The sequence below is a fragment of the Equus caballus genome, chromosome 17 (genome assembly GCF_041296265.1).
Source record: "Equus caballus isolate H_3958 breed thoroughbred chromosome 17, TB-T2T, whole genome shotgun sequence".
Lineage (NCBI taxonomy): Eukaryota > Metazoa > Chordata > Mammalia > Perissodactyla > Equidae > Equus > Equus caballus.
The window spans coordinates 17,832,989-17,858,865 of NC_091700.1; the positions used below are offsets into that span (position 1 = coordinate 17,832,989).

General features: G+C 41.2%; 1 protein-coding gene across 8 annotated transcripts in view; it reads left to right on the top strand.

Moving 5' to 3' along the window:
* The first annotated feature begins 349 nt into the window (after positions 1 to 349).
* PARP4 (poly(ADP-ribose) polymerase family member 4) overlaps positions 350 to 25,877 on the top strand; it is a 126,324-nt gene continuing 100,796 nt past the window's right edge. For 5 of the 8 annotated variants that reach the window (XM_070239392.1, XM_070239398.1, XM_070239393.1 and 2 more), the window contains exons 1-11: positions 350 to 482; positions 8,453 to 8,585; positions 10,340 to 10,541; positions 11,803 to 11,869; positions 12,732 to 12,807; positions 15,351 to 15,464; positions 17,853 to 18,002; positions 18,572 to 18,709; positions 19,710 to 19,883; positions 21,069 to 21,229; positions 24,820 to 24,957. In XM_070239392.1, the coding sequence (XP_070095493.1) occupies positions 8,454 to 8,585; positions 10,340 to 10,541; positions 11,803 to 11,869; positions 12,732 to 12,807; positions 15,351 to 15,464; positions 17,853 to 18,002; positions 18,572 to 18,709; positions 19,710 to 19,883; positions 21,069 to 21,229; positions 24,820 to 24,957 (1,352 nt within the window). In that variant the 5' untranslated portion in view covers positions 350 to 482; position 8,453. The remainder of the gene's footprint in view (positions 483 to 8,452; positions 8,586 to 10,339; positions 10,542 to 11,802; positions 11,870 to 12,731; positions 12,808 to 15,350; positions 15,465 to 17,852; positions 18,003 to 18,571; positions 18,710 to 19,709; positions 19,884 to 21,068; positions 21,230 to 24,819; positions 24,958 to 25,877) is intronic. The other 3 variants (XM_070239394.1, XM_070239395.1, XM_070239400.1) reach the window with 1 other exon arrangement.

Consider the following 25,877-nt stretch of genomic DNA (forward strand, 5'->3'; position numbering starts at 1 on the left):
GGTTAAACTGCAGCACCATCCATCCGCTTTTCCCAAACTCCAACTTTGGAGTTACCCTCATTGGGCAAATCTCGCCTGAAAGATGAAACTGAAAAATCCTGAACCGTTGGGCTGACCCCAGAAAAGAAACCCAGCCCCAGCCCGCCGCCTAATTTCCAGCGCAGCCCCGCGACCGTCCTCGCAGGAGCCCGCGGTCGGCGGGGTGCGGGGCGCAGCCTAGGAGGCAGCCGAGGGCGGGGTTCCGGCAGCGCTCTCGCTGGCTCGGCCCCTCCCAGCCGCGCCCCAGGTCAGCGCCCGGAGCCCAGGGGCCCGGGATCCGGAAGCGCCCGGAGCGGGCAGCAGGAGCGGGGAGCGCCCGGGATCCGGAACCGCCCGGAGCGGGCAGCAGGAGCCGGGAGCGCCCGGGATCCGGAAGCGCCCGGAGCGGGGAGCAGGAGCAGGAGCAGGAGCGGGGAACAGGAGCGGGCCAGATTCTCAGGAAGGTGCGTGGGCGCCGCTTGCGGCCGACCACCCCAGCCCAGGCCGGTCGCCGTCGCGGGTGCCGGTGGTCGGGCGGGGAAGGTGGCCGCACCCACCTCCCGCAGGAGAAGCGGGCTCACTCCGTCCGCCTCGCCGACGCGGTCGCGCAGCGGTCTTCGAGGGCTGGCTGTTGGGGGTTGGCGGTGCTCGCGCGGGCGCGGCCGGGCGACGCTGCGGCGATCTGGCGCGGGCGCGGGCTCGCGACGCTGCGGCGATCTGGCGCGGGCGCGGGCTCGCGACGCTGCGGCGATCTGGTGCGGGCGCGGCCTCGCGACGGAACAGGTCGGAGACACCCGGGAGAGTCGGCGCTCGGTCCGGGTGTCTGGACGCGTCCCGCGCTCTGCAGAATGAGCGCATTGCAGACCTCGGTGTTTCTTATCTCTAATATGCCAGACAGCCTTTGTTCTGAAAGTTAGATTTCAAAGGAAACTTCTGCAAAAAATAAAGTATTTTAGTGAACTATCAGGGAATATAATCTGACTTCGTGAGTAGTTAGGAACACCGTGATAGAAACACTTAACGTGCTTGTTGAAGTACAACATTGAAAACCTGGAAATCAGTTCAATATTCTACGGATAATTCCGAATGACTCATCTAGGGGACTGAGTGGGTAAATGTCGGCTTCTAGAAAAACAGGGCTTTGCTGAATGTTCAGCCTTTCGATTCTGGATTGCCAAATGACAATAAACATATAAAAACATTTAAAATGTGGTGTTAAGATAAAGGAGAAACTCTCTCTGAATATGAGCATGTTGCGGATTCTTTCATTATATGTGACGACCGTTTCTTCAGTTAGCACTTGTTGGGTCCCCTCTGTATGCTCCGCTGTAGCATGCCGTGGAAGTGGGAGCAGTGCCGACGGAGGTGGCCTTCTTAGGGGTTGATAGTCCCATTAGGGAGGTGCGGTATTGACCCCATTGGAGTCCGAATATGCAAATAGTGTCAAAAGGCTTTTCTGTAATCCTAGCCCTTAATTGATAGGTGAAAGAATTCTAGTAAGCAAGCATGTATTGAATGCCTACTGTGTACCAAAAGTGGTCTAGATTCTAGGGATAGAAAGGTAAACAGGGCACAGCCTGTCACGTAGGATTGGCCCTTCTGGAGAAACTGATAATGTTAAGAGTGGAAAACAGCCAGTGATTGTAGAGAGGTGTGTGCTTAAACCTGCCTGCTGTGGGGCTGTCGGGAGGGCACAGCCAGGCAGCGAATCAGAGCGAGGGGAGTTCCAGCAAGGCTTTCTGCATAGGGAGACCCTGAGGCTCTTGACAGAAGAAAATGCCAGTTGTTAAAGACATGAAACTGAGGCAGGAAGCCTCTTGCTCCCAGCTGCTCCATTGGTTTCTGGATTGTGTAGCCCTGAATTTGTGAAGGGAATGCTGAGTTTCTCAGGAGCTGGGGCTGTGTGCCATTGTCTGGTGCCCCTAAAACAGGGCCTGAGGGGTGGAGGACACCCAACAGATCTCATACATACAGAAGCCCTGGTGGAAACAGGAACGGAAGCTGACTGTTGCTTAGAGAAAGCTTGCAAAGGAGGAAGAGACTAGTGGCGCGGGTCTGTCAGGAAGCTGCTGACTCCAAGAGGCTAGGCCTTGAGAGAGACCCCAGGTACCGTGGGCAGGAAGAGAGAAGCCAAGGCCTGACTTGAGATTTCACAGAATTTGGAGTGTTAGTTTCTCTACCTCCCACGTGGCCTCAGCCGCTAAGAATGGGCCAGAGATTTATGCTTATAATATTTATTATGCTCTGGCTTCACAACAATGTGAATGTACTTAATGCCACTGAGCTGTACATTTAAAAATGACTAAAAGCATAAATTTTATGTTAGGTACATTTTACCACACACACACACAAAAAGGCTGAAAAGTATCTATAGTGTTTGATCCACTAATTCCACTTATAACTTTATATTCTAAGGAAACAGTGACAGAGATTTCGCCAAAAATGTGTGTACAAATATTTTCCTCAAAGTGTGTTTATGGTAATGAACAATTTTAAATAACCAAATATCTGAGGACTTAGAGAAGAGTTAAATAACACCAAGCTTATGTAGCTACTATAAATATTTTCAAAGAATATTTAGTGATATGGGAAAATTCTCATTAAAAGTTAGTTAAGAGGGGGCCGGCCTGGTGGCGCAGCGGTTAAGTTCCCACGTTCCGCTTCTCGGCTGCCCAGGGTTCGCCGGTTCGGATCCTGGGTGTGGACATGGCACCGTTTGACATGCCATGCTGTGGTAGGCGTCCCACATATCAAGTAGAGGAAGATGGGCACGGATGTTAGCTCAGGGCCAGTCTTCCTCAACAAAAAGAGGAGGATTGGCAGTAGTTAGCTCAGGGCTGATCTTCCTCAAAAAGAAAAAAAGATGAGAGAAACTGGCTATAAAATTAAGTAAACAATATTAATAAGTAATATGTATTTTTATAAAAATAACATAAAATATAAGTGATACAGGAAAAAATAATACCAGAAAGAGATATCAAAATATCAACAGTGGGCTTATTTCTAGATGGAGAGATCATAGATGCTTTTTTTAGAAACACCTTTATTGAGGTATAATTTACGTATCATTAAATTCACTCATTTTAATTGTATGATTCAAAGATTTTAAATAAAATTACATATCATTAAATTCACTCGTTTTAATTTTATGATTCAAAGATTTATTTCAATAAATTCACCAAGTTGTGCACCATCATGACAATCTAGTTTAGAACATTTCCATCACTGTGGGTGTTTTTTATTTTTCTTCATAATGGTTAACTTTGGGGGAGAAGTTATTTTTAAAAAGACAAATACATAGGAATTTCCTAATACATTAGGAAATTTAAGCAAAATGAAAGTAATACAATTTAAGCTAAAACTGAAAAGTAATATAATTTCACAAGAATAAAAATTATTTAAACTCTTTGACTGAGTACTGTTAAAGACTTTGTTTTCTAAGACAATCGTTGGAGTTGCAAACAAAAATTTACATATAAGGATGTACATCACAGCTTTGTTTTTAATACTAAAATTTAGAAACAATTTGATTACCCAACAATATAGGAATAGTTCATTTATGGTGCATATCTAAGGTAGCCTCTATTAAAAATGTTTCCAAGAATGTCTAATGATAAAATGCTAAAGATAAAACCCTGACATAAAATGCAAGATAGTTATCGTGAATATAGTATGATTTCAATTTTGATAATAATATAGCCCATTACAGTATATACACATAAAAAAAAGCCTGGAAAAAAAAAGCCACAAAAAAAAGTTAACATGGCCCCTAGGTTTTGAGATTATTTTGCTGTTGTTACACATTTCTGTATTTTCTAAGGTGAGAATGAATTACATTTCTATTAGAAAACATTTTTTAAACGACAGGTCAGAGGACTTAAGAACTCATGGAGGACAAGTCAGAAGTGGATCTGAGCAGCCACGCCCGCTTAGCCTGCCCTGTCCAGCATAGAGGCTGTCCTGAAAATTGTTGAAGAGTCATTAGAGAGTTTTAGTGTTTTGTTTGTTGTTTGCTATTTAACTTTCAGAGATTAAGAGCAAGACAGATTAACCTAAATAGTGTAGTCTAGCATCTTTCACAGTATCCATCATCATCTCGCCCATCTATAAACAATGATAATTATGAATAAATTTGAATGTATAAAACAATCAACACATATGAAACTAGTAAATATTAATGCTATGGAAAGACAGAATTAAGTTGAGGGACTTCAGTTTAACCAGAACCCATAAAACAAAAAAAAAAGTGTGAACCTCTAATTTGTCCGTTTGTTGGACAGATACTACCGGGTCCTGGGTGGGATATACAAGTGTGGGGTGGGTTAGCAGGGAAGGGTCCCCGGGAGAAGGAACAGCATGTGTGAAGGCCCTGAGGACCAAGCTTGGGGTTTTTGCCAACCTGAAGAAAAAGCCAGTGTGACCAGGGCAGAGAGAGAGAGAGGTGGAGGATGAGGCTGGGGAGAGAGGCCAGGCCCTGAAGTAAGAAATTTGAATTTCATTTGAAATGTAATTTTCAAAAAAAAAAAAGGTTACTCAAGCTACAGCTTGGAGAAGAGATTAGAGGCAGAGAGGAGCAGAAGTAGGGAGACGAGTAAGGAATCTGCTGATGGGGGCTTGGGCCAAGGAGGCAGTGGAGATGGAGAAAGTGGGGAGATTCTACCTCTGTTCTGGGGCAGTGAAGACAAGAGGTGCTGATGGCAGGAGGGGAAGAGGGGGAGAAATCAAGGATAGCACCTGGTGGGTTTAGCTTCCAGCTAGACATGGCAGCCACTTGCCAAAGAGGGGTGCACGGGGAGGCCTAGGTTGGGAACTTGGCACATCTGAGGTGCCTGCTTTGGGGAGGTAGTGGGCATTTTGTCTGCATATATAGACAGCATTCAGGGCCTCAAGGAATGGGCACATTGCTCAGGCAAAGGGCCTGGAGTGGGGACGCCAACCTGGGAGAATGGGACGTTCAAAGGCAGATGGAGCAGGAGGAACGCGGAACCCTAAGTGTGTTCTCGGGAGCTGGGCCCAGTAGGCGCCCTTGGAGCCTGCAGCATGGGCCGTCCTAGAGCCTGCCAGGAACCTGCTAGCTAACTTTCTTTGAGTGCAAATCAGACCCAGGAACTGCGTTTCATGAGACACCAGCTTACTCTGGGGAACCTGCTAGAGATGACTTCAGTTTTAAAAAACTGACAAATGGCTACCGTGAATTAAACCCAATATCTCACCATTTATTCGTTTATTGTTAAATACGCATAAAATTTCTTTCAATTCAAAATATGCTTACTTTTCTTAGAAATAGTTCTTTCCTATATGTGGGAATGTATGACATAGTTAAAGAAATTAAATCAACTTCAAACGTGTTTGTGTATATATATATATATGTCTTTCATTTAAACATAAGTTGTACATTTTTATTGCTAATTGTTCAGTTTTTCTCCAGAATGGCTTAACAGAAACCCACATAACTAATAAGTCTCTTTGAATTTATAGAAAAATTATATATAAAAATTCATGGTTTCGGGGCTGGCCTGGTGGCCAAGTGGTTAAATTCACTTGCTCTGCTTCAGCAGCCAGGGTTGCGCCGGTTCAGATCCTGGGCACGGACGTGGCACTGCTCATCAGGCCATGCTGAGGCGGCATCCCACATGCTACAACTCGAAGGACCCACAACTAGAGTATACAACTATGTACTGGGGGGATTTGGGGAGAAGCAGGAAAAAGAAAAAAGAAAAAAATCCATGCTTTCACTATCACATAATGTTAATTTAGAAATAAATGCTTCTATATTCATAAACCACACACTTGATCTGTAACTGAAATCTGTCATGTGTTCATTAAGAGGTATGTTATGAGCCTATACAAAAGGATTTTTTAGTGTCATAATACCAGCCTTAAAGGATAGAAATGATTCTAAAACCAACATACATATTCCAAGCTCGGAGGATGTCAAATTTTTCTGATTACAGTCATGTACCCATAACTACGTTTTGGTCAACAGTGGATTCCGTATATGACAGTGGTCCCAGAAAGTTACAGTGGAGCTGACACATCCCCAGCTCCTCATGCTGTTGTAGCGCAACGCGTTACTCACGTGTCTGTGGCGATGCTGGTGTAAGCAAACCTACGGCACTGCCAGTTCAGTAAAAGTATAGGACATACATACTATGTACAGTACATAATACTTGATAATTATAATAAGTGACTATGTAACTGGTTTATATATTTACTATGCTATGCTTTTTATCATTATTTTAGACTGTATTCTTTCTACTGATTGAAAAGAAGTTTACTGTAAACAGAATGCTGTGTTATGCCAGCAGCAGCCTCATATATCTCGTGTTTACGGTGTCTCTGGATTGCATCATCTTCTCTTGTGCTTGACTTAATCTTGTGTTGTTTTGTTTATCACGGCCCCTAATCATACAAAATTCACTGCTAATGTTTCTGGTAAGAGGCCACATCGAATGACTTACCTGGAAACAAAATTAAAGTGATTAAGGACCACAAAGGTGGAAAATCAGTGACGGTTATTGCTCACCAGTCAGGCATGTCCCATTCCACCATAGCTACGATTTTGAAGAATGAGAACAAAGAGACAGAAGCTGTTAAAGGATCTGCTCCATTGAAGGTAACAAGACTAACAAAAGCCCAAGAAGGGCCTCTATCCGACATGGAGAAAGTTCTAATAACCTGGATTGAAGACCAGACACAGAAGTGTATCTCAGCACCATGACGATCACAACCAAAGAAAACAGTTTGTGCGCAATGTTGAAAGAAAAGGCTGGACCCAACTGTGATGTTGAATTCACTGCTAGCTCTGGGTGGCTAAAAGGATTCAAGAATCGTTACTCATTACACAACGAGAAAGTGAGTGGTGAGTCTGCGAGTGCTGATGTGAAGACAGTTGAAGAATTTTTGGAAACTCTAGATAAGCTGATTGTGGAGGAAAATTACTTACCATTCAGTATGGATGAAACCTCCCTATTCTCGAAACAGATGCTGAAGTGACTTTCAGCCATGAGGAGGCCAAGTCAGTGCCAGGTTTCAAGGCTTTTAAGGACAGGAGAACAGTCTTGCTTGGGGGCAGTGTTGCAGGCTACAAATTGAAACCCAAGTGATCTGGCACAGTGAGAACCCCACGGCCTTCGAGCGTGTTGATCAGCACACACTGCCAGTGAAGTCATGGATGACCCAGCTCCTCTCCCAAGATGGCCTCCTGAATTGCTGTACCAGCGAAATGGAGAAGTACTGTTTGGAGAGTAACATACTTTTCAAGATTTTGCTTCTTGTTGATAATGCTCCCAGATATCTTCCTTTATTGGTGATCTTCATCCTAATATCAGAGTGGTGTTTCTGTATGTTTGTGTCTTAGTTTTTAACAAAAAGCTTAAAAAGTAAAAAAAAAAATTTTTTTTAAATAGAAAAAATATAGAATAAGGGTATGAAGAAAGACAGTATTGTTGTACAGCTGTACAATATGTGTTTTAAGCTGTGTTATTACAAAAGGGTCAAAAAGTTTAAAAGTTCATGAAGTAAAGAAATAACAGTAAGCCAGGGTTAATTTATTATTGAAGAAAGATAAGTATCTTTAAACTGATTTAGTGGAGCCTAAGTGTACAGTGTTTGTGAAGTCTACAGTCGTGCCCAGTAACGCCCTATGCCCTCACATCACTCACCACTCGCTCGCTCGCTCACTCACTCACACAGAGCGACTTCCAGTACCGCAAGGCCCATTCATGGTAAGTGCCCTATACAGGTGTACCATTTTTTATCTTTATGCTGTGATTTTACTGGACCTTTTGTGGGTTTTTTTGCTGGGACAGATTCGCCCTGAGCTAACATCCATTGCCAGTTGTCCTCTCTCTTTTTTTTTTCCTCCCCAAGACCCCAGTACGTAGTTGTATATTCTAGTTGTAAGTCCTTCTAGTTCATCTATGTGAGCTGCCACCACAGCATGGCTAGTGACAGGTGAGTGGTGTAGTTCTGCACCCAGGAACCAAACTCGGGCTGCTGAAGCAGAAAGTGCTGAACTTTCACCACGAGGCCATCGGGGTTGGCTCTACTATACCTTTTCTACGTTTAGATACACAAATACTACCATTGTGGTACAGTTGCCTACAGTATTCAGTACAGTAACATGCTCTAAAGCTTGTAGGCTAGAATAGGCTATACCATTACTACCTAGGCGTTTAGTAGGCTATACCATCTAAGTTTGTATAAGTACACTCTATCGTGTTTGCAGGACAAAATTGCCTAACACATTTCTCAGAATGTATCCCCATCGTTAAGTGACACATGACTACATAACATAAGTGCAATATGTTTTTAAAAAATAATGTCCGCCTTTCTCACAGTTTACATGTAAAACAATTCTAAATTCACTGTCAGTTATATTTACTGAAAAGAGAATCCTTAAAAACTGACTTGAAACTTTTTTTTCCTGCAGGATGACTGTAGGAATCTTTGCAAATTGTACCTTCTGTTTGAAAGTCAAGCACTTACCTCGTCAACAGAAGAAAAAGCTACAAACTGACATTAAGGAAAATGGTGGAAAATTTTCCTTTTTATTAAATCCTCAGGTATTTGCAAATTTCATAAAAACTGTATGATAAACATTATGCGTTAAGGGAGCAGGGGTCATGGTTAGAAGAGTAAGCAGAGAAAACTGGCAGCAGGAGAAAGTTAGTGAAGGCAGGAGAAACTGGGATAGGGCCTCCAGGGAAGTTGGGCTGAGGAGAGGCGGAAGAGGGAACACCGCCTAGTGCCATCTTCCCCCTGTTCCCGTGAGCTGTAGGACAAGCCCACATGCATGGAATCTGATACTATTAGAGCACAGCTGAAGACATAAACAGAAATAATTTCAGACCAGCCAAATCTATTCTCGAAGGAGAAAAGTTACAGGGCAGCATTTGCTAAAAGCACTCCATATGGTCACTCACCAGGCTGTCAATACTGGAGTGATACTGTCTGTGTGACTCATAGAGGACAGAAGGAAAACATGCAGTCTGAACTGATCTTTGTGGTACAGCTTGTACTGTTTGTTTTGTTTATTTAAAAGCCGGAGGGAGCTACCCTCCCTCTCTTGAAATGAACTGTAGGTCTGGCAGTTTAGATATAGAATTTCACAGTTGGAGGAAATCCTGAAAATAATTAAAGCCAACCCCCTTTTTTTTAACCACCTCATCATGAGAAGTAAAATTGAAGTCCAGAGCCATTGGATTCCAGGCCTGCAAATGCAGGACCTTCCCTGTATCGGTTGCTTTTCCCTCATTGGGGGTTCCCTCTTGATGGGGTTGACTCAGCCTTCCGCTTCCTGGGCCACAGCCCTGGGGCTTGCTGAAGGGGAGGCTGGTTTGTTCTGTGTAGCATGTTTTACTCCAGCTGGATGCTTGGTGCTTCTCTGGCATTTAGTAGTTTGCCTATGAATATCAGAAATGGAATGTCCCTGTTTACCTCCAGTTTAGGCAGAATTGTGTATACTTTCCTTACACAGCCTGTCTCACCATTTCTGTGGATAGATGAATAATTCATGCCTGTTAGACCTTCTCAGTTTATCTTCCAGGGAGAGAATGCCAACATGGTCTCTCATTTTTTGGAAATTCTTACATATGTGAGTGCAGCCTTTTTGGGAGTTATTTTGCCAATGTATATAAACATTTGAAATGTGCATACCAGCTGTTATAATGAAGGAGACAGCTTGATATGTAGTGGCGAGGAATGATCTCCAAGATAAATTAAGTGGAAAAGCAAGTACAGACCAGTGTGTTCAGCCATTTGTGGCTAAAAGAAGGGCTGTGTGCTTAGATGTGTGTTGCCTATACATAGAAGAGCTGTAGAAAGACACCTGAGAAACAAGTCATGACAGCTGCCCCGGGGGAGAGGAGCTGGGAACACTGCTTAACTTATTATTTTACTTTTAGATTTTCAGCAATGCGTGTATACTGTTTATCCAAAAATAAATTAATAAAATTACCAATTAAAATAAATAAATAAAGAATACCCTCTGAACGTCTCATTCCCCTCCTAAGGAAATAATTAAACAAGCGTATGAAGATATGTACATGAAGATGTTCGGCACAGCATTGTTTAGTGAAAATTTGGAAACCACCTCTAGGGTTGGTTAATCAGTTATGGTACATCCACATCCATACTCTTTAAAAACTTTTTTTTTAACTTTGCGTAACTAAAAATTATATTATTTATAAGAGTTTTAGAAATCTGAGAAAAATTGTTACAAATTACCTTCAAATAAGACTTCTTAAGAGTGAAAATTACAGATACAAATAATTTTTCTTTTTACTAATTCATATGGAATTGATTCTTTTTTTCTTAGTGCACACATATAATCTTAGACAGTGCTGATGTTCTGAGCCAGTATCAACTGAACTCTCTCCAAAAGAACCACATCCATATTGCAAACCCAGAGTTTATATGGGAATCTGTCAAAGAAAGGACGCTCTTGGATGTAAAGAATTATGATCCTAATAAGTCAGTGGGCCTCACACCACCTCCCTGTCAAAAGGCAAGCAGTCTTGGTAAGCATTTCATATCAAGCGCTTAATGTATTATAGGTGCTTTAGTCAAAGATGTTATAGACAAAGGATGGTCTAGAAATACTATGAAAATAATTAGGTTTCTCATTATCTCAGAAAATGGGAAACAAAATAGTGAAGGACAAAGGACTACTTTAGCAATAGAAATAGATTTATCAGTATCCACTCGAGTGTGGTCAGATTCAAAATGACTACAAAAACACTGATAATCTCAGAAAGCTTGGCGGTAATTTTAACTGGGTGGGGGAAGAACCTTTTGTGTTAAAAAATTATCACTACAACCTAATGACTGGAAATTTTATGACCAGCTTATTGCTAAAGAAGTTTTTCCCAAAAGACCATCTCTCTAAAAGAAACATGCCTCCTTTATGAACCCAGATTTTATTTTGAAATCTGGCCAAGAAGAAAGCCTTTAGACACAGAGAAATGTACTCCTCATGAGTCGCATCAAAAGTCAAGCAATTCTGGTAAATATTAATTTCTAGTAAGCACATGATATATGTTAGATATGTATGATAGCAATCGTATTATTTATAAGAATTTTAGAAATCTAAATGTTTTGGTGTGGTGCAGCATCTTTAGACAAATGATTGTGCAGAAATACTGTCCTCAGACTTTCTTACTGTCTCGGAAAGTGGTAGCTGAAACAAAATAGGCAGGAGAGTAAACTCCTTGTCCGTTGAAAACATTTTTCAACATCCAGAGTAATACAGTCAGATCCAGAATTGCTACAAATACACTGATGATCATTGAGATCTCGATAGCATAATTAAAATTGGAAAAAAAATCTTTGCATTAAAGGAATTATTCCTATATATCATCATGCTAGTGTTACAATTCCTCTATAGGAAAAATATGAAGCAAAAATTATGTGGGAACCCTTGAATTTCCCTCCTCTAAACTAGAACATCCCCAGTTCCTTTGTTTGTGACATTGTGGCTCTCAGGAACTCATCCTGACCTTGTAGTATATTAGAAATGCATTGCATAACTATGCTTGCCGTAGGATTACATTAGAATTCTCCTCACGTGTCTATTAAAGTAGAATTATAATGATATTTTCTAAGTATCTTCTGATCTCCCTTCCTCTTCTCCCACTTTGTTGTCTTTAGATTACCAATAACTATAGCTAATTTAAGGACACCTAAAAAAGTAGAATAGTATGGTAAATATGACCCATATTCAAGAATCTTAACAGTAAATCTGAGAGTAGTAAACCAATGTCTTGTTTGTTTTAATTTTAGGAGTGAAAGCAGATGATCTATCCCTGGACAATTCCACAGAGAAGGAGAACGTTGTGGAAGTCACTAAGTAATATACTTCGGATCATTAGGACTCGGCAGTTTGCAAAATGTTTTCTAAACCTCAAGCACAGTATTATAACGTTATTAGTATATCAGTATTTTTTTGTAGTATTTTCATTTATCTTGCTTATCTAATTCTTTATTGTTTTTATTTATTTAAGACTTTTTACTTCAACTAGTACAGTGATAATTATTTTTATCTTCTCATTATTATTTGAGATTGGACATATTGTTAGATTGATTTTAAAAAAGAAAAACCACTGGAGATGAGATTTGGGCAGTCTGCTCACTCTGTTTCCTTACTGAACAGCCTTTAGAGTAAAGACAGTTCATTACTCTCTACTTAATATTTTAAAAAGTAGAAATAATAACAGCTTTCCGCAAATGGAGCATGAGTCTAAAGTTCTGTATAGCTTTTGAAAGTGTACCCAAAACTGCAGTATCAATTAGGCCTCACATTTGGTCTTATTTTATTTGCTAATAGTAGTGTTAAAAGAGAGGACAAATATCCAAATTAAAAGTACAGCTTATTCTAAGTCTGACACCTTTATTTTAAAGGGTAGCTGAGGTGTGGGCCTGTCTGGAGTGACCCCGCCTGCAGGGGTTGGAATCAAGGGGGCAGACAGGCCGCCTGGCTCTAGCGGGCGCTGAGTGTCTAGGGGGCGCTGAGTGTCTAGGGGGCACAGTGATAGGAAGAGGAGCCCGGTCGCTGCGCCAGGCCTCTCAACGACTGTCAGACTATCCGACGAGGCGGGAGGGCCCTGAAATAGATTGTGTGTGGAGTTAGGAGAGATACAAGAAAAATTTTATTGAAATTCTGTTTAGTCCATTTTTACTCTTTAGTAAATTTTTAATTATGTGAATTTCAGGTTTTATACAGACAATGTTGAAATTCTTGATTTTCCTCAAGATTTTGAAGTTGCAAAATATAACTCCTTGGAAAAAGTAAGAGTCATTGCTATTTGGGAAAAAACCTGTTTGAATATCTTCTGATTATTTTTCCTGTTGGATAATTTTCTCGTTGTTTTGAAAGTTGTGCATATCCTGAATAAATATTCTTTAATATATGAGGTGACTTTTAAAGGTCAAGAAAATTTTTACATTTGAAATTTAATGTTTAATTTTTGTGTTTTTATTATAAAAGTAATGCATGTTCATAATAAAAATGTAAACAATGCAAAATATTAATATGACATTAAAAATAAAGGTCCTGCTCCCTGTTATTAACAGTTTCTTGTATTTTAAGAGTAGATTTGACACAAAGTGTTTATACCATGTTGAACTTCCATTACTTTTCTTTAAAAAGAAAAACAAAAAATTTTTTCTCCATCACACAAATGTAAATTAACACTAGCATTCGAAATGATGCTGTATTTGTATTTTTTAGATATTTTAATAAAATATAACTTGAAACTAACATTCCCTCTGTGATAAAGAAAATATGAAAAGTGGTAACAGTTTAACTGTATACAGATATATCTATAGTAAAAATACAGGAGAGAAATATACCGAAATAGTAATAGAGATTATATATCTGTAGTATGATTTCAGTTGATTTTTATTTTTTCTTTATACTTTCGGTATTTTCTAAATTATATCTTTAAATGAACATGTATTAGTTTTATAATCAACAATTTTTTAAATTTTATTAAGGTCACAATAGTTTACAGCATTGTGAAATTTCGGTTGTACATTATTATTTGTCGGTCACCATATAAATGTGCCCCTTCACCTCTTAAGCCCACCCCCCAACCCTTTTCCCCTCTGGTAACCACTGATCTGTTCTCTTTGTCTGTGTGTTTGTTTGTCTTCCACATATGGATGAAATCATCTAGTGTTTATCTTTCTCCCTCAAAGTCCATCCATGTTGTTGCAAATGGGACGATTTTGTGTTGTTGCTTTTTTTTTATGGCTGAGTGGTATTCCATTACCTATATACCACATCTTCTTTATCCAGTCATCTGTTGATGGGCGCTTGGGTTGCTTCCACATCTTGGCTATTGTGAATAATGCTGCTGTGAACACAGGGATGCATAAGTCTCTTTGAATTGCTGATTTCAAGTTCTTTGGGTAGATACCCAGTAGTGGGATGGCTGGGTCATATGGTATTTCTATTTTTAATTTTTTGAGAGGTCCCCATACTGTTTTCTATAGTGGCTGCACCCGTTTGCATTCCCACCAGCAGTGGATGAGGGTTCCCTTTTCTCCACATTCTCTCCAACATTTGTTGTTTTTTATCTTAATGATTATAGCCATTTTAACAGGCATAAGGTGGTATCTCATTGTGGTTTTGATTTGCATTTCCCTGATGATTAGTGATGTCAAACATCTTTTCATGTGCCTGTTGGCCATCTGTATAACTTCTTTGGAAGAATATCTGTTCATATCCTCTGCCCATTTTTTGATCAGATTTTGTTTTGTTGTTGAGTTGTGTGAGTTATTTATTTATTTTAGAGATTAACTCCTTGTCGGATATATGATTTGCAAATATTTTCTCCCTGTTGGTGGGTTGTCTTTTCGTTTTGTTCCTGGTTTCCTTTGCCTTGCAGAAGCTCTTCAGTCTGATGAAGTCCCATCTGTTTATTTTTTCTTTTGTTTCCCTTGCCTGGGTAGACATGGTATTCAAAAAGATCCTTCTAAGACCGATGTCTAAGAGTGTACTGCCTGTATTTTCTTCTGGGAGTTTTATTGTTTCATGCCTTACCTTCAAGTCTTTAATCCATTTTGAGTTAATTTTTACGTATGGTGTGAGATAATGGTCTATTTTCGTTCTTTTGCATGTGGCTGTCCAGTTTTCCCAACACCAGTTATGAAGAGACTTTCCTTTCTCCATTGTATGTTCTTGGCTCCTTTGTTGAAGATTAGGTGTCCGTAGATGTGTGAGTTTGTTTCTAGGCTTTCAGTTCTGTTCCTTTGATCTGTGTGTCTGTGTCTGTGACAGTACCATGCTGATTTGATTGCTATAACCTTGTAGTATATTTTGAAGTCAAGGATTGTGATGCCTCCAGCTTTATTCTTTTTTCCCTGAATTGCTTTGGCCATTTGGGCTCTTTTGTTGTTCCATATAAATTTTAGGATTCTTTGTTCTGTTTCTGTGAAGAATGTCATTGGGGTTCTGGTTGGGATTGTACTGAATCTGTAGATTGCTTTAGGTAATATGCACATTTTAACTATGTTAATTCTTCCAACCCATGAGCATGGAATATCTTTCCAATTCTTTATGCCATCATTGATTTCTTTCAGTAATACCTTATAGTTTTCAGTGTATAGGTCTTTCACCTCCTTGGTTAAATTTATTCCTAGATATTTTATCCTTTTTGTTGTGATTGTAAATGGGATTGTATTCTTGAGTTCTCTTTCTGTTGGTTCGTTATTAGTGTGTAGAAATGCAACTGATTTTTGTAAGTTGTATAATCAACATTTTTAAATGGCATGTGTGGTTTGTTATTTAATAAATGCAGCTTATGAAAGAGTAACCTTTTTTCCAGCCTGGGACGGAGGGAGCTCAGGAATTGGCCGTGGTGGAGCTGCAGTGCTCCCAGGACCCCGGGGACCGTGCTTTTCTCATATCTGCACACTTCCTCATGGCTGATGGCACGGAGGTAATGATCTTTATATTGATTCCTGTGTTTTACCCTTGTTCATAACCAGTTTCCTTAAAATTGGTAGATGAACCAGCCAATCTGTTAACCTTTTCCTTTTTACCTGGTAAATAGTTTTGAAAAGTGGAAATGTGTTCTCTCTTGGGATGCGGCAGGAGAGGAGAGCATGGTGGGAACAGTGCCCCCTGACCACAGCAGCACAGGGCTCTCCTCAGAGGAGAGTACTCACTGAGGCGCAGGGCAGCCAGGGTTCCTGCCCCTGTTCTGAATCACTTATGGAATATTCTCCCAATGTATACACCTCTAAAAGCAGTCCATTCACACACTTTATCAAGTACCTACTTAATCCATTCACACACTTCATTAAGTATATCAAGCAGTCTACTAGACGCTGGGACCCAAAGATAAAAAATTCTTCACACCCTCCCCTCGGAAGTCACCACCTGGGAGGAAGCAAGGCATTCGTGATTTTAATCCACTGTAGCAGAGCTGGTACTGAAGTGTATGTGAAGTGTTCTGCACTTGGTTACGGCAGGAAAGGCTTGGCAGAGGCCATGAGTCAGTGTTAAGTCAAGGGCGTGGTTCCAACCTGAAACAACTATGAAACAAAAATTAATCCAAGGCTAATGCCTAAAGTTCAAATAAAATGCTGCAACACCCATCAGGGTGTCTTCTGTCTGGACCTTCAGACCTACAGGCAGGAAACACAGCAGCCTGCAGGGTGCACAGGTGCTCCTCAGTGGGAGTGGTCCTCACAGCGGTTCGCTCTGGCTCTGGACACTTCTCGTTTGCCCCCACTCCACGTGTCAGCTCTGGGGTAAAGAAGGAAACTCACATCAGATGGGTGCAGGATCCACCTGAATTAGAAGCCCCACCCCACAGGAGCCCATACGTCTTGTAACATGGGCCTAGGTTCGAGATGCCTTAGAGAAAGTGCCTGTTATTCGATTCACCACTCACAGGGACCCCCCAGCCTCAGGTTTCCTACCTGCTATTTGTGGGTCATTCATTGAACCCCCAGTCCTGATGCAATTTAGTAATAAGAGGTCACCATTACCCAAGCAAACTTGCCTAATATTATAGCTGACGTTCCACCCTTACCAGGTTTCTATGCGAACAGATATAAAGAGTTAATCCAAGGTCAGATGTGTCCAAGAAGGAGAAAGGGTTCTATTACCTTTTACCCAAAAATATATACTATATTTTGTGGAAAATTTAGTCGTGGGGGTAAAAAGTAAGTAAAAATCAAGTTGAAAACTATGATAGAAAGTGTCATGATTGTTTTTCTTTGTTGAAAAAGAAAACTATAACACTGCAAGACCATCCTGTGCCTTCCTGCCTGCTGTAGTGAGAGCCGGTCCAGGGAGCCTCCCCTCTCAGCCAGCCGGAGTCTGAGAACGCGGGTGGGGCCCCTGGGGTGAGTCTGCCCGCCGTGGGCGAAGTCATCTTCCCTGACCAGCAGTGTAGGAGCCGCTCTGCAGAGGAGGCTTTTCTAGCTTGCCCTTCTCCTTTATGAAACCATTTTGATGGAAATCTTTCAAAATTATGGTAAACTCTGCATTCTTAAGTGGAGTAACTTGAACATGATATACTTCTTTTTTCCAAGTTTCACAGGCATCCTGGGCCACCAGTGTTGGGGGGCGGTGTCTCAGGGTCGTGAGTAGTCCGGCTTCCCCCGGGGCTGAACACCCCAGAGCCAGGGCCTTGGCCGACCCCCACAAGGACATCACGGACCCCGGCTGGGGCGAATCCTCCTTCAGGCTCTGAGGTTAATGGTGGGATACCTGCGCACTACAGGGGCAGGCATTTCCAGGCAGAGCAGAAAATGCCTCATCCATAGGCAGGTTGGAATGAGGCAGGCTGTTTGTGCCTATCCACAGGGCTCCTCGCTGCCTGCCTTTAGCATTATTTGTATGACCTAAGAGCTTTCCTGCCTTTCTCCTTGCTTGTAGCTATCATTTTGTTTTGACTGTGTACCTGCCTCTAACAGTAATCATTTCTGCCCCTCCCCCAGTTTATTTTTTTCATTTCTAAAAAGCTAGAAAGCCAGACTTCAAAGCTAATTAGAATAGTATGGAAAGGAAGAGTGGGGTGTCTCTGAATGAACGTTTGAGTGGCTCTCCAGTGAATCAGATGTGTCTTTTCTGCCTGTTGTGCCTGCTCAGGTTTTTCCCCCTTACTTTCACGTTTTAGGCTGTTTTGTGAAGAACTGAAGATTTAAGTAATTCTTTTAAAAAACTAGTTTCCAAACTCCTTCACAGCAGGGATCGGATGACTTGTTTGTGTTCCTGTCCTCATGAGCCACAGTAGGTGTTCAGTAAAGATTGATATATTAGTAAGCTACTGTGTCCTCATATCCTGACACTTGGCTGCATATGTAATTCACAGACCAGAAGACAGTTATCTGTAAAGAAAACCTCTGCAGAGGCAAGCGAATACTATGAAAATTTCATTGAAGAGCTGAAGAAACAAGGATTTCTACTAAGAGAACATTTTACACCCGAAGCAACCCAATTAGCATCTGAAAAATTGCAAGCAGTAAGAGTGTTTATACGTGTTATTTTGTGTTGTTGATTGAATACTTTTAATAGAAATGTTTTCTTTATGACAAATAGAAAAATGGCAGGAGAGAAGACTAGGAGTTAAGAAAAGGAAAGGCAGACCCACAGAAAGGCGTGGAAACTGAGTGGGAAGTAAGTCCCAGGAGGAGCCATAAAACTTACTGGTTATTTCAGCACCAGCCCTCACAGCTTTCAAAGGATTTCATTATAACCTAGGCCAGGAGTCAGGAATCCTTTTCCCTTAATGCCACTTAACCTTTACTGCCACTGGCAGGCCTTAAAGTTACAGGGTGAAGAAAAAGGCAAAAGGAAAAATAAAATGGGAATAAACGAGAGAAGGAGGAATGAGAGAAGAGGCTAGGGAGGAGATGGAGGGAGAGACGAGCAGGAAGAGGAGGCCCACGGTGTTAATAGCTGCTTGGCTGCGGGCGACCCTCCTAGGCTATGATTCGTTGTGTCTTCTCATGCCTCTGTTCATCTCGGTTTTAAATAAACCCAGTCATGAAAACTTTCTGTTGGTGTTTTTTTTGTGTTTTGTTGTCGCAGTTGCTGTTGGAGGAGGTAATAAATTCCAGCACTCTGAGCCAAGAGGTGAGCCATCTGGTGGAGATGATTTGGGCAGAAGCTCTCGGCCACCTGGAGCACACACTCCTCCAGCCTGTGAACAGGATTAGTCTTAATGATGTAAGTCAAGTGTGTCCTTGAAATACAACGTCTGACATGGCAAACCTGCTTTCTGGCTTATTAGCTTAAATAATACAACTTATGTTTGAGTGTGAGTCCGGTTGTTCTTGGATGCGTTCCTGACTGTCCGTTCTTCTTACCCTGGAGAAGGGGAATACCAAGAGCACGGAGGGGATCATAAGCTTCCAAGGAAACGAGACCCTCCTCTCTGTAAGATGTCAGGCACAGCTGCTGATCAAAGCTCGGCTGCTTGGTGCCGGCTCATTGGGAGGCCTGCTTCTCTAGGTCAGGAGATTTGTAGCAGGCCTGGGGGACATAAGTGCTCTTGGTCCTCAGTTAGATGCTCAGACCCTAATCCACTTCATAGTGATGGCTTCAGAGTCTTGTACCTTCTGACTGTCTGAGGGATAGGCAGGCATGCTTCCGGCCCTCCAGAAAATGCTCCTTTTAATTACATATGAGTGAAAGAACAAGTCAAAATATTCCCAATGGGACAACTTGTGCAACTGCATTGTCATCCTAATATAATATAGGCAGTTTTCCTCTATGGAGTCAAACTAATTTCTATCAGGGAGAAAAAGGTTTCTTGAGGTAAAATCTAAGAAGTACTTGCATAATTAGAAACAGGTTCTGGAGGGTTTTGTTCCTAGTTCGATTCTGACATCTGTCTAAATTTGTTGTGTGAAAGGCAAGTCTCCCACAGTTGCATTAGCATTTCTCTCTCTGTGGATGTAGATGCAGATACATAGATATAGACATTCAAGGCTCTGGTTCTTTCCTCTAGTTAAGCCAAGCACTTTGGGGAAGCTCCTCATGGCATCCCAGTCACTGAGACACAGCTTCAGTGAACATTGCATTTGTTTTATGGCAGGTGTCAAGTAGAAAACTAGTAGTTGTGGCCTATCTAACAACTATTTTAGATATTTTTATGTGTTCCTTCACTTTTTCTATAATTAGCGAGATTTCATTTTAATAAGCGTATATCATCTTTTATTTACAGGTGAGCAAGGCAGAGGGAATTCTCCTTCTCGTAAAGACGGCACTGGAAAATGGAGAAACAGAAGAACAATTGCAAAAGATGATGACGGAATTCTACAGATTAGTACCTCACAAAGGTGCAACAGCTGAACAAATTACCCTGAGACTGTTAGCGAAGAAAGAGGACCTCTGCCAGGTAAATCTCTGAAATATAGAATTCAATTTAAAATATGTTGGGGGAGGGCTCTCTTCAAATCTGGTGAATAAGGGGACACTGAATCACAAATTGCTACACTCTAGGATAATTTTCCAGATCAGGAGATGAGTTAGGATTCTTTCTGCAGAAGAAACAGACAGCTGCAACTGACTTGAACAGTGAGGCTGCTGATCACCCTGGAAAGCAGCAAGTCCGGATGCACGGTGGCTGCTGGCCTAGTGCACTGAGAGGCAGCATTATCATCAAGGCAGCTGCTTCCCATCTCTGTGCTTCCTGTAAAGGGACCTCTTCCCTCTCGGCTCCCTTACAACCATCTTACAGCTGCAATAATTCATAGCATCTCCTCCAGAATATTTCTTTTTGTGTCTCTTAGAGGAAGCCCCTGGCAAACTCTTCTTTCTTTGGTCAGAACTGAGTCATGTGTGCATTCCTAAGCCAGCTGCTGGCGAGGAGAATGGAATTACCGTGACTACTCAGAAACAGACCGTCTCCCCCGAGCTAGGGGGGAAGGAGTAGGGCTCAGCAAAGAGGAGGTCAGAGCGACGGCCAGCGTGTCTTGGATGAGACCACTGTCACTCTCTGGCTCTGAGTTGCCTCATCTGTGCATAAAGGGATTAAGACAAGATCAGAGATCCGTGACCTAGACTTCAGAGGAGTTTATAGATGTGAAATTTTGCATGTTTGGGGGAAATTATAGCTTTCAGCAGATTTCCAGAGGAATCTGTAATCCAAGATAAGTGAAAAATCAGTAGGTGCGATGAACCAGTACATGAGATAATAAAGGACCCTTCCACAGTTAAAACTCCTAATCATTTAAAATGATTTGCCTAACACTCAGGGTAACGAACCTCAGTCAGTCTTGCTTCTGAGAGGGTGTGTATGGTGCCCACCTCAATACTTCTGCAGATTAGAGGAATAATGTACCTGAAAACACTGCATTAACAAGATGCGCTATCCTAATGCAACTGTATTATTATCGTGTATTGTGCTATCCCCGAGGCAGCTGCCCTCACTTTAACATGCTACTTACAGCACAGGCAGTTGTTGATCAAAAGCTTTGGAGAGATAAGCTTATTTTTCCAATCTTTTTTGAGAAAGTGTAAAGTGATAAAAATATTTTGATATGTGGTGATTCTAATGTCTGTGTATCCTTTCCGTCTACAGCTAATAAGAGACATGGTTAATGTCTGTGAAACGAATCTGGCCAAACCCAACCCACCATCTCTTGCCAAATATCGAGCTTTGAGATGCAAAATTGAGCATGTTGAAGAGAACACTGAAGAATTTTTCAGAGTTAGAAAAGAGTTATTGCAGGATAATTGCGGGTAAGTATAAAGGAAGTATGTTAGGATCTGTTATTCTGTAATACTATTTCACATTCTGATGTGAATTACTTGGATAAGTTAATCCTCAGTAACAAGATAACTATGTTGTGATGACCAGTTACTTTCTTCTCTGTTTATAATAGGGCATGGGGCAGTGTTCTACGCTTGAAAACACTCCCTACTATTCCACTCTAATTTCAAGGTTACCTAATCTTGCTGAGAATTAAATTTTAAAATTTCAAATCAAAGGGTATTTGAGTTTATGGGTTTTTGGGGGGGTTTTTTAGCCCTGAGCTAACATCTGTTGCCAACCTTTTTTTTTCCTTCTTCTCCCCAAAGTCCCCCCAGAACATAGCTGTATATTCTAGTTGTAGGTCCTTCTGGTTGTGCTATGTGCTATGCTGCCTCAGCGTGGCTTGTTGAGCCGTGCTGTGTCCGTGCCCAGGATGCGAACAGGTGAAAACCTGGGCCACTGAAGTGAGTGCAGGAACTTGACCACTCGGCCATGGGATCAGACCCTGAGTTTATGTGTTGAAGAGTATTACATAGGAAAATCCACTTAAATTAAGATTTTAAAATGCAGGAATGTGGCGTGGCAGCTTCTAAAATGGCCACTCCATGGCGTGAAGCACTCAGATGAAAACGTGGCAAACACGTGAACAGCTATAGCAGCCCGAAATGTCAATTACATGTTTCCTTGTTGACTGTGCATGTTCCTGTTTCTGAGGTAGCAGCTAACAAACGGATGGATCAGCTGCTCAAATAAGCCTTTATTGGATGGTAATAACTTTGTAGAATCACCTCGGCTAAGAGTCCAGACCCAGTTTCAAGGTTCAGAAACTAGGTTTATTGATTGTTCTCAAGGGTGGGGCTGACTTTCATTGGTTTGGTCATTCATTACACCGCAGCACTTCTCTGCCTGAAGTCTTTCTCGGATCTCATTATAACAGACCAGGTTACCTTTCTTCAGCCTTGCACACTCCTTAAAGCCAATGGTAGTGAATTGCAGCTACTTGTACCAGCTTGCGGGGGCCAATTGTTAAATTTTTAGGGATTTTGTTAATTGATTGTTAAACCATTAGTAACTTGAAATCCGCTATGGTGGGAGGATTTACACGGTGGATATCAGCAAATGCTACAAATCAGGTCTGTGTGTGGGTTTTGTTGTCTTGAGAGTTAGTTTTTAGCACCCTACTAGAACCAGACCCAGCCACGTCTCTCTTCTAGACTAATTCAGACCTGTCTAAAATTAGTTTCTGCCTGCCTTGGTCAGTGATCATCAAATTCCATTCCCAGTACCACTTCACACCCACTAAGAAGGTTATATTAAAAAAAAAAAGGAAATTATATGTGTTGATGATGATTTGGAGAAATTGGAACCCTCAGACATTGCTTGTGGAAATGTAAAATAGTGCTGCTACTGTTTGGGGATTCCTCAACAAATTAAACACAGAATTATCATATGCCCCAGCAATTCCACTCCTAGTTATATACCCAAAAAAGAACTGAAAACAAGTACACAAACAGATACTTGTACATGAGTGTTCATAGCAGCACTATTCACAATAGCCAAAAGGTGGAAACAACCCGCATGTCCATCAGTGGATGAATGGATTAACAAAATATGGTGTATACATATAATTGAACAAAAATATATATTTATTTATAAAATGTGATAAAAATATATTGGGGGAACCTCAAAAACATTATGCTAAGTGAAAAAAGCCAGACACAAAAGACCACATATTGTATGATTCCATTTATGTGAAATATCTAGAATAGGTAAATTAAATCCATGGAGACAGAAAGCAGATTGCCTAGTGCAGGGAGAGGGAAGAATGGAGACTAACTGCTAATGGGTATGGCGTGTTCTTTTGGAGTGGTGAAACGTTTTGGAACTAGATAAAGATGGTGGTTGTACAACATTTTGAACGTGGTGAATACCACTAAGCTGTAGACTTCAAAATAGTTCATGTTATGATATGTGAACTTTACCTCAATTAAAAAAATCCATTTCTGTAGATCTTTTCCAGATTTTGCTTTTATGTATAATCAAATTCTTTTGATTTGACTTTTGACCCTCCCCTAGGTATTTGCTAGAATCTAATATTAATTAAGAGGCTAGTAACAATGAAGGTAGAATAAGGAGGGCAGTAGCTGGCTTTCTCCAGAGAGTCAAAGGGAAGGAAAGGTATGTCCTCCAGCCCTGGGGAGCGGGGTGCTGCTCAGTCATCTAATGTAACTCAGCAAGCCCTTAGAGATCCCACCCTCACCTGAGTATTAAAGTACTCATACAGCAAAAGCAGGCTCGCCCTAGAGAGAGTCAGCTGCTGTGAAAAATCAGATTTTCTCCATTTCATTTCACTAATATAATGATTTTTTCATATTAATGTTTTTCTAGTTATAAAATTCATATTCTTTGCTAAAAGTTTAGAAAATAAAAATATAGGAAAATGTAAAGAAAAGTAAAGACCACCCAGAATCTCACCACCCAGAGAAAAGTCAGAGAAAATGTAACCACGGTTAACATTTTGGTGTAGAACATATCCCAAATTGAATTGTTGATTCTTCTCTGTACCCGGCGGTATGCTGGTAAACCAGCTCTCTGAAATAAAAGTCCTGATCTGTCGTGTTTGCTGGTGGCTGTGGTGTAAATACTGCCCCCTGTGGTAGCTACTTCCAGGCTACCAACGGGACCCCACCACACGCGAGCGGGGGAGGCGCGCTGAGCAGGCTCTCGAACCCCTCTGCGCCTGCGCCGCTCCCTCAGCCGGACCCCAGTCTTTCCCCGTGCTTCCCGTCTCAGCTCCCCACCCAGCGCCGCTGCTGATGCTCTCCCCCTCACCCCACGTCACCGTGTTCTGTCAGTTCTGCCTCCAAAATACCTTTAATCTCCTGACTTCTTTCTTACACTGCTGCCCTCCATAGGCCAGACCACTTCTCGTCTACGCTGGTGCAGGAATGTCCTTCTTGACATTCTTTCCCCTCCTACCTCATTGGATTTGTTTTCCCATAACAACTAGTTAGATCTTAAAATATATACTGTATCATGCTGTATGCCAATAAGTGTCACCTCCAAGCTGCCTTTTTTGACCACCATCTCTCTGAACCTGGTTGATTTCCTTAATAATGCTTAAAATCAGGTATTTGTTAACTTCTAGAATTTTTTCTCTCTGCTTAGATTGTAAGTAAGCTCCATGAAGCCAAGACCGTGTTGTTCTGGCACAATACTTGCCACGAGCATATTTGCTGAATGAATGCGTGAATCAGTGAATGAACTCATGCAATCTGTATTTTCCAAATATTATATATTTCACAAAATTTGGGATCATACCATACATAAAGTTCTGTAACCTACTGTTAAAATTTATATTTCACTATGAAGTTTTACTTCATATCCTTATTTATTTTTTAAGAGTGTGATTTTTTAGTGGCTGTATAGCATTTTCAAGATACCTTTTGTGGTGATTCATTGAATCATTTACCTAATAATGGACATTTGGGCTGTTTTGTGTTTTCTGCTGCTAATAATGATTTTTGGTTTTGCTTTCAATCATGTAATCTCAAGGTTTTTCTTCTAATTCTTACAGTAGAAGTCCAGTGAACATCTTGCAGATATTTCGAGTTGGCAAAGTGAATGAAACCACGGAGTTTTTGAGTCGGCTTGGCACTGTGAAGCACTTGCTGCATGGGTCGCCTGTGCGAAGCTTTGTAGGAATCCTGTCCCGGTGAGAGTGCACCATCTTTGTCTTCCAGATTTTTCAGCCTCATACATGTGAACTGTTTCACCTTATTTTTTGCTACACTGCATGGGTCTCTTCAGTGAAAATCAGCCAGCTTATTGCATTCCAGAGAAAATTGAACTCTTTAAATTATAATTAAATATATAATTTAAATTATGTATTTATTATTATATATACTTTAAAGTGTAGTACATGGATATGAATTGCTTCCTGAGAAAAGGTGACTCTATTTCTTGACTCTTCCATGTGTATCTAATCTAGAGATAGTCTAACACTTAAAGAGAAAGGTCTAGAAATTAGATTGCCTCTCTATTCAAAACGTAACTATAACTTTCTGTTTGCTTTGAATAACCACTGAATGTTAGGGCTGAAACTGAAGTTGCACAGAGCAGGAAAATATGATGAAACCTGGATCCTTAATTAAATACCGAAGAAGAGACTTAAAAAGAAACATACAAGATCCATCTGGAAAAAACTGTGAACTGCTTTTGAAGGACTCAAAAGACGCTTGCACTAACCAGAAGGATGCCAGTTTTCCTTGTATTAACCTATAAATTTAGTGCTATCACAATAACAGTACTAAAAAGATTTTTTTAAAGAAATAAGCTGATTCTACAGCACTTTTTTTTTTCCCTGCCGAGAAAGATTGGCCTTCAGCTAACATCTGTGCCCATCTTCCTCTATTTTGTACATGGGATGCCACCGCAGCATGGCTTGACGAGTGATGCTAGGTCCCCATCCAGGATCCGAAGCTGTGAACCCCGGGCCACCAAAGCAGATCACTCGAACTTAACCACTATGCCACCAGGCCAGCCCAGCAGATATTTTTTAAAGATTTGACATTACCAGGGTAATTCTGAAAAAGAAAGAGTAAAGAGGGAAAATTAACCAGTCAGACGTTGAAA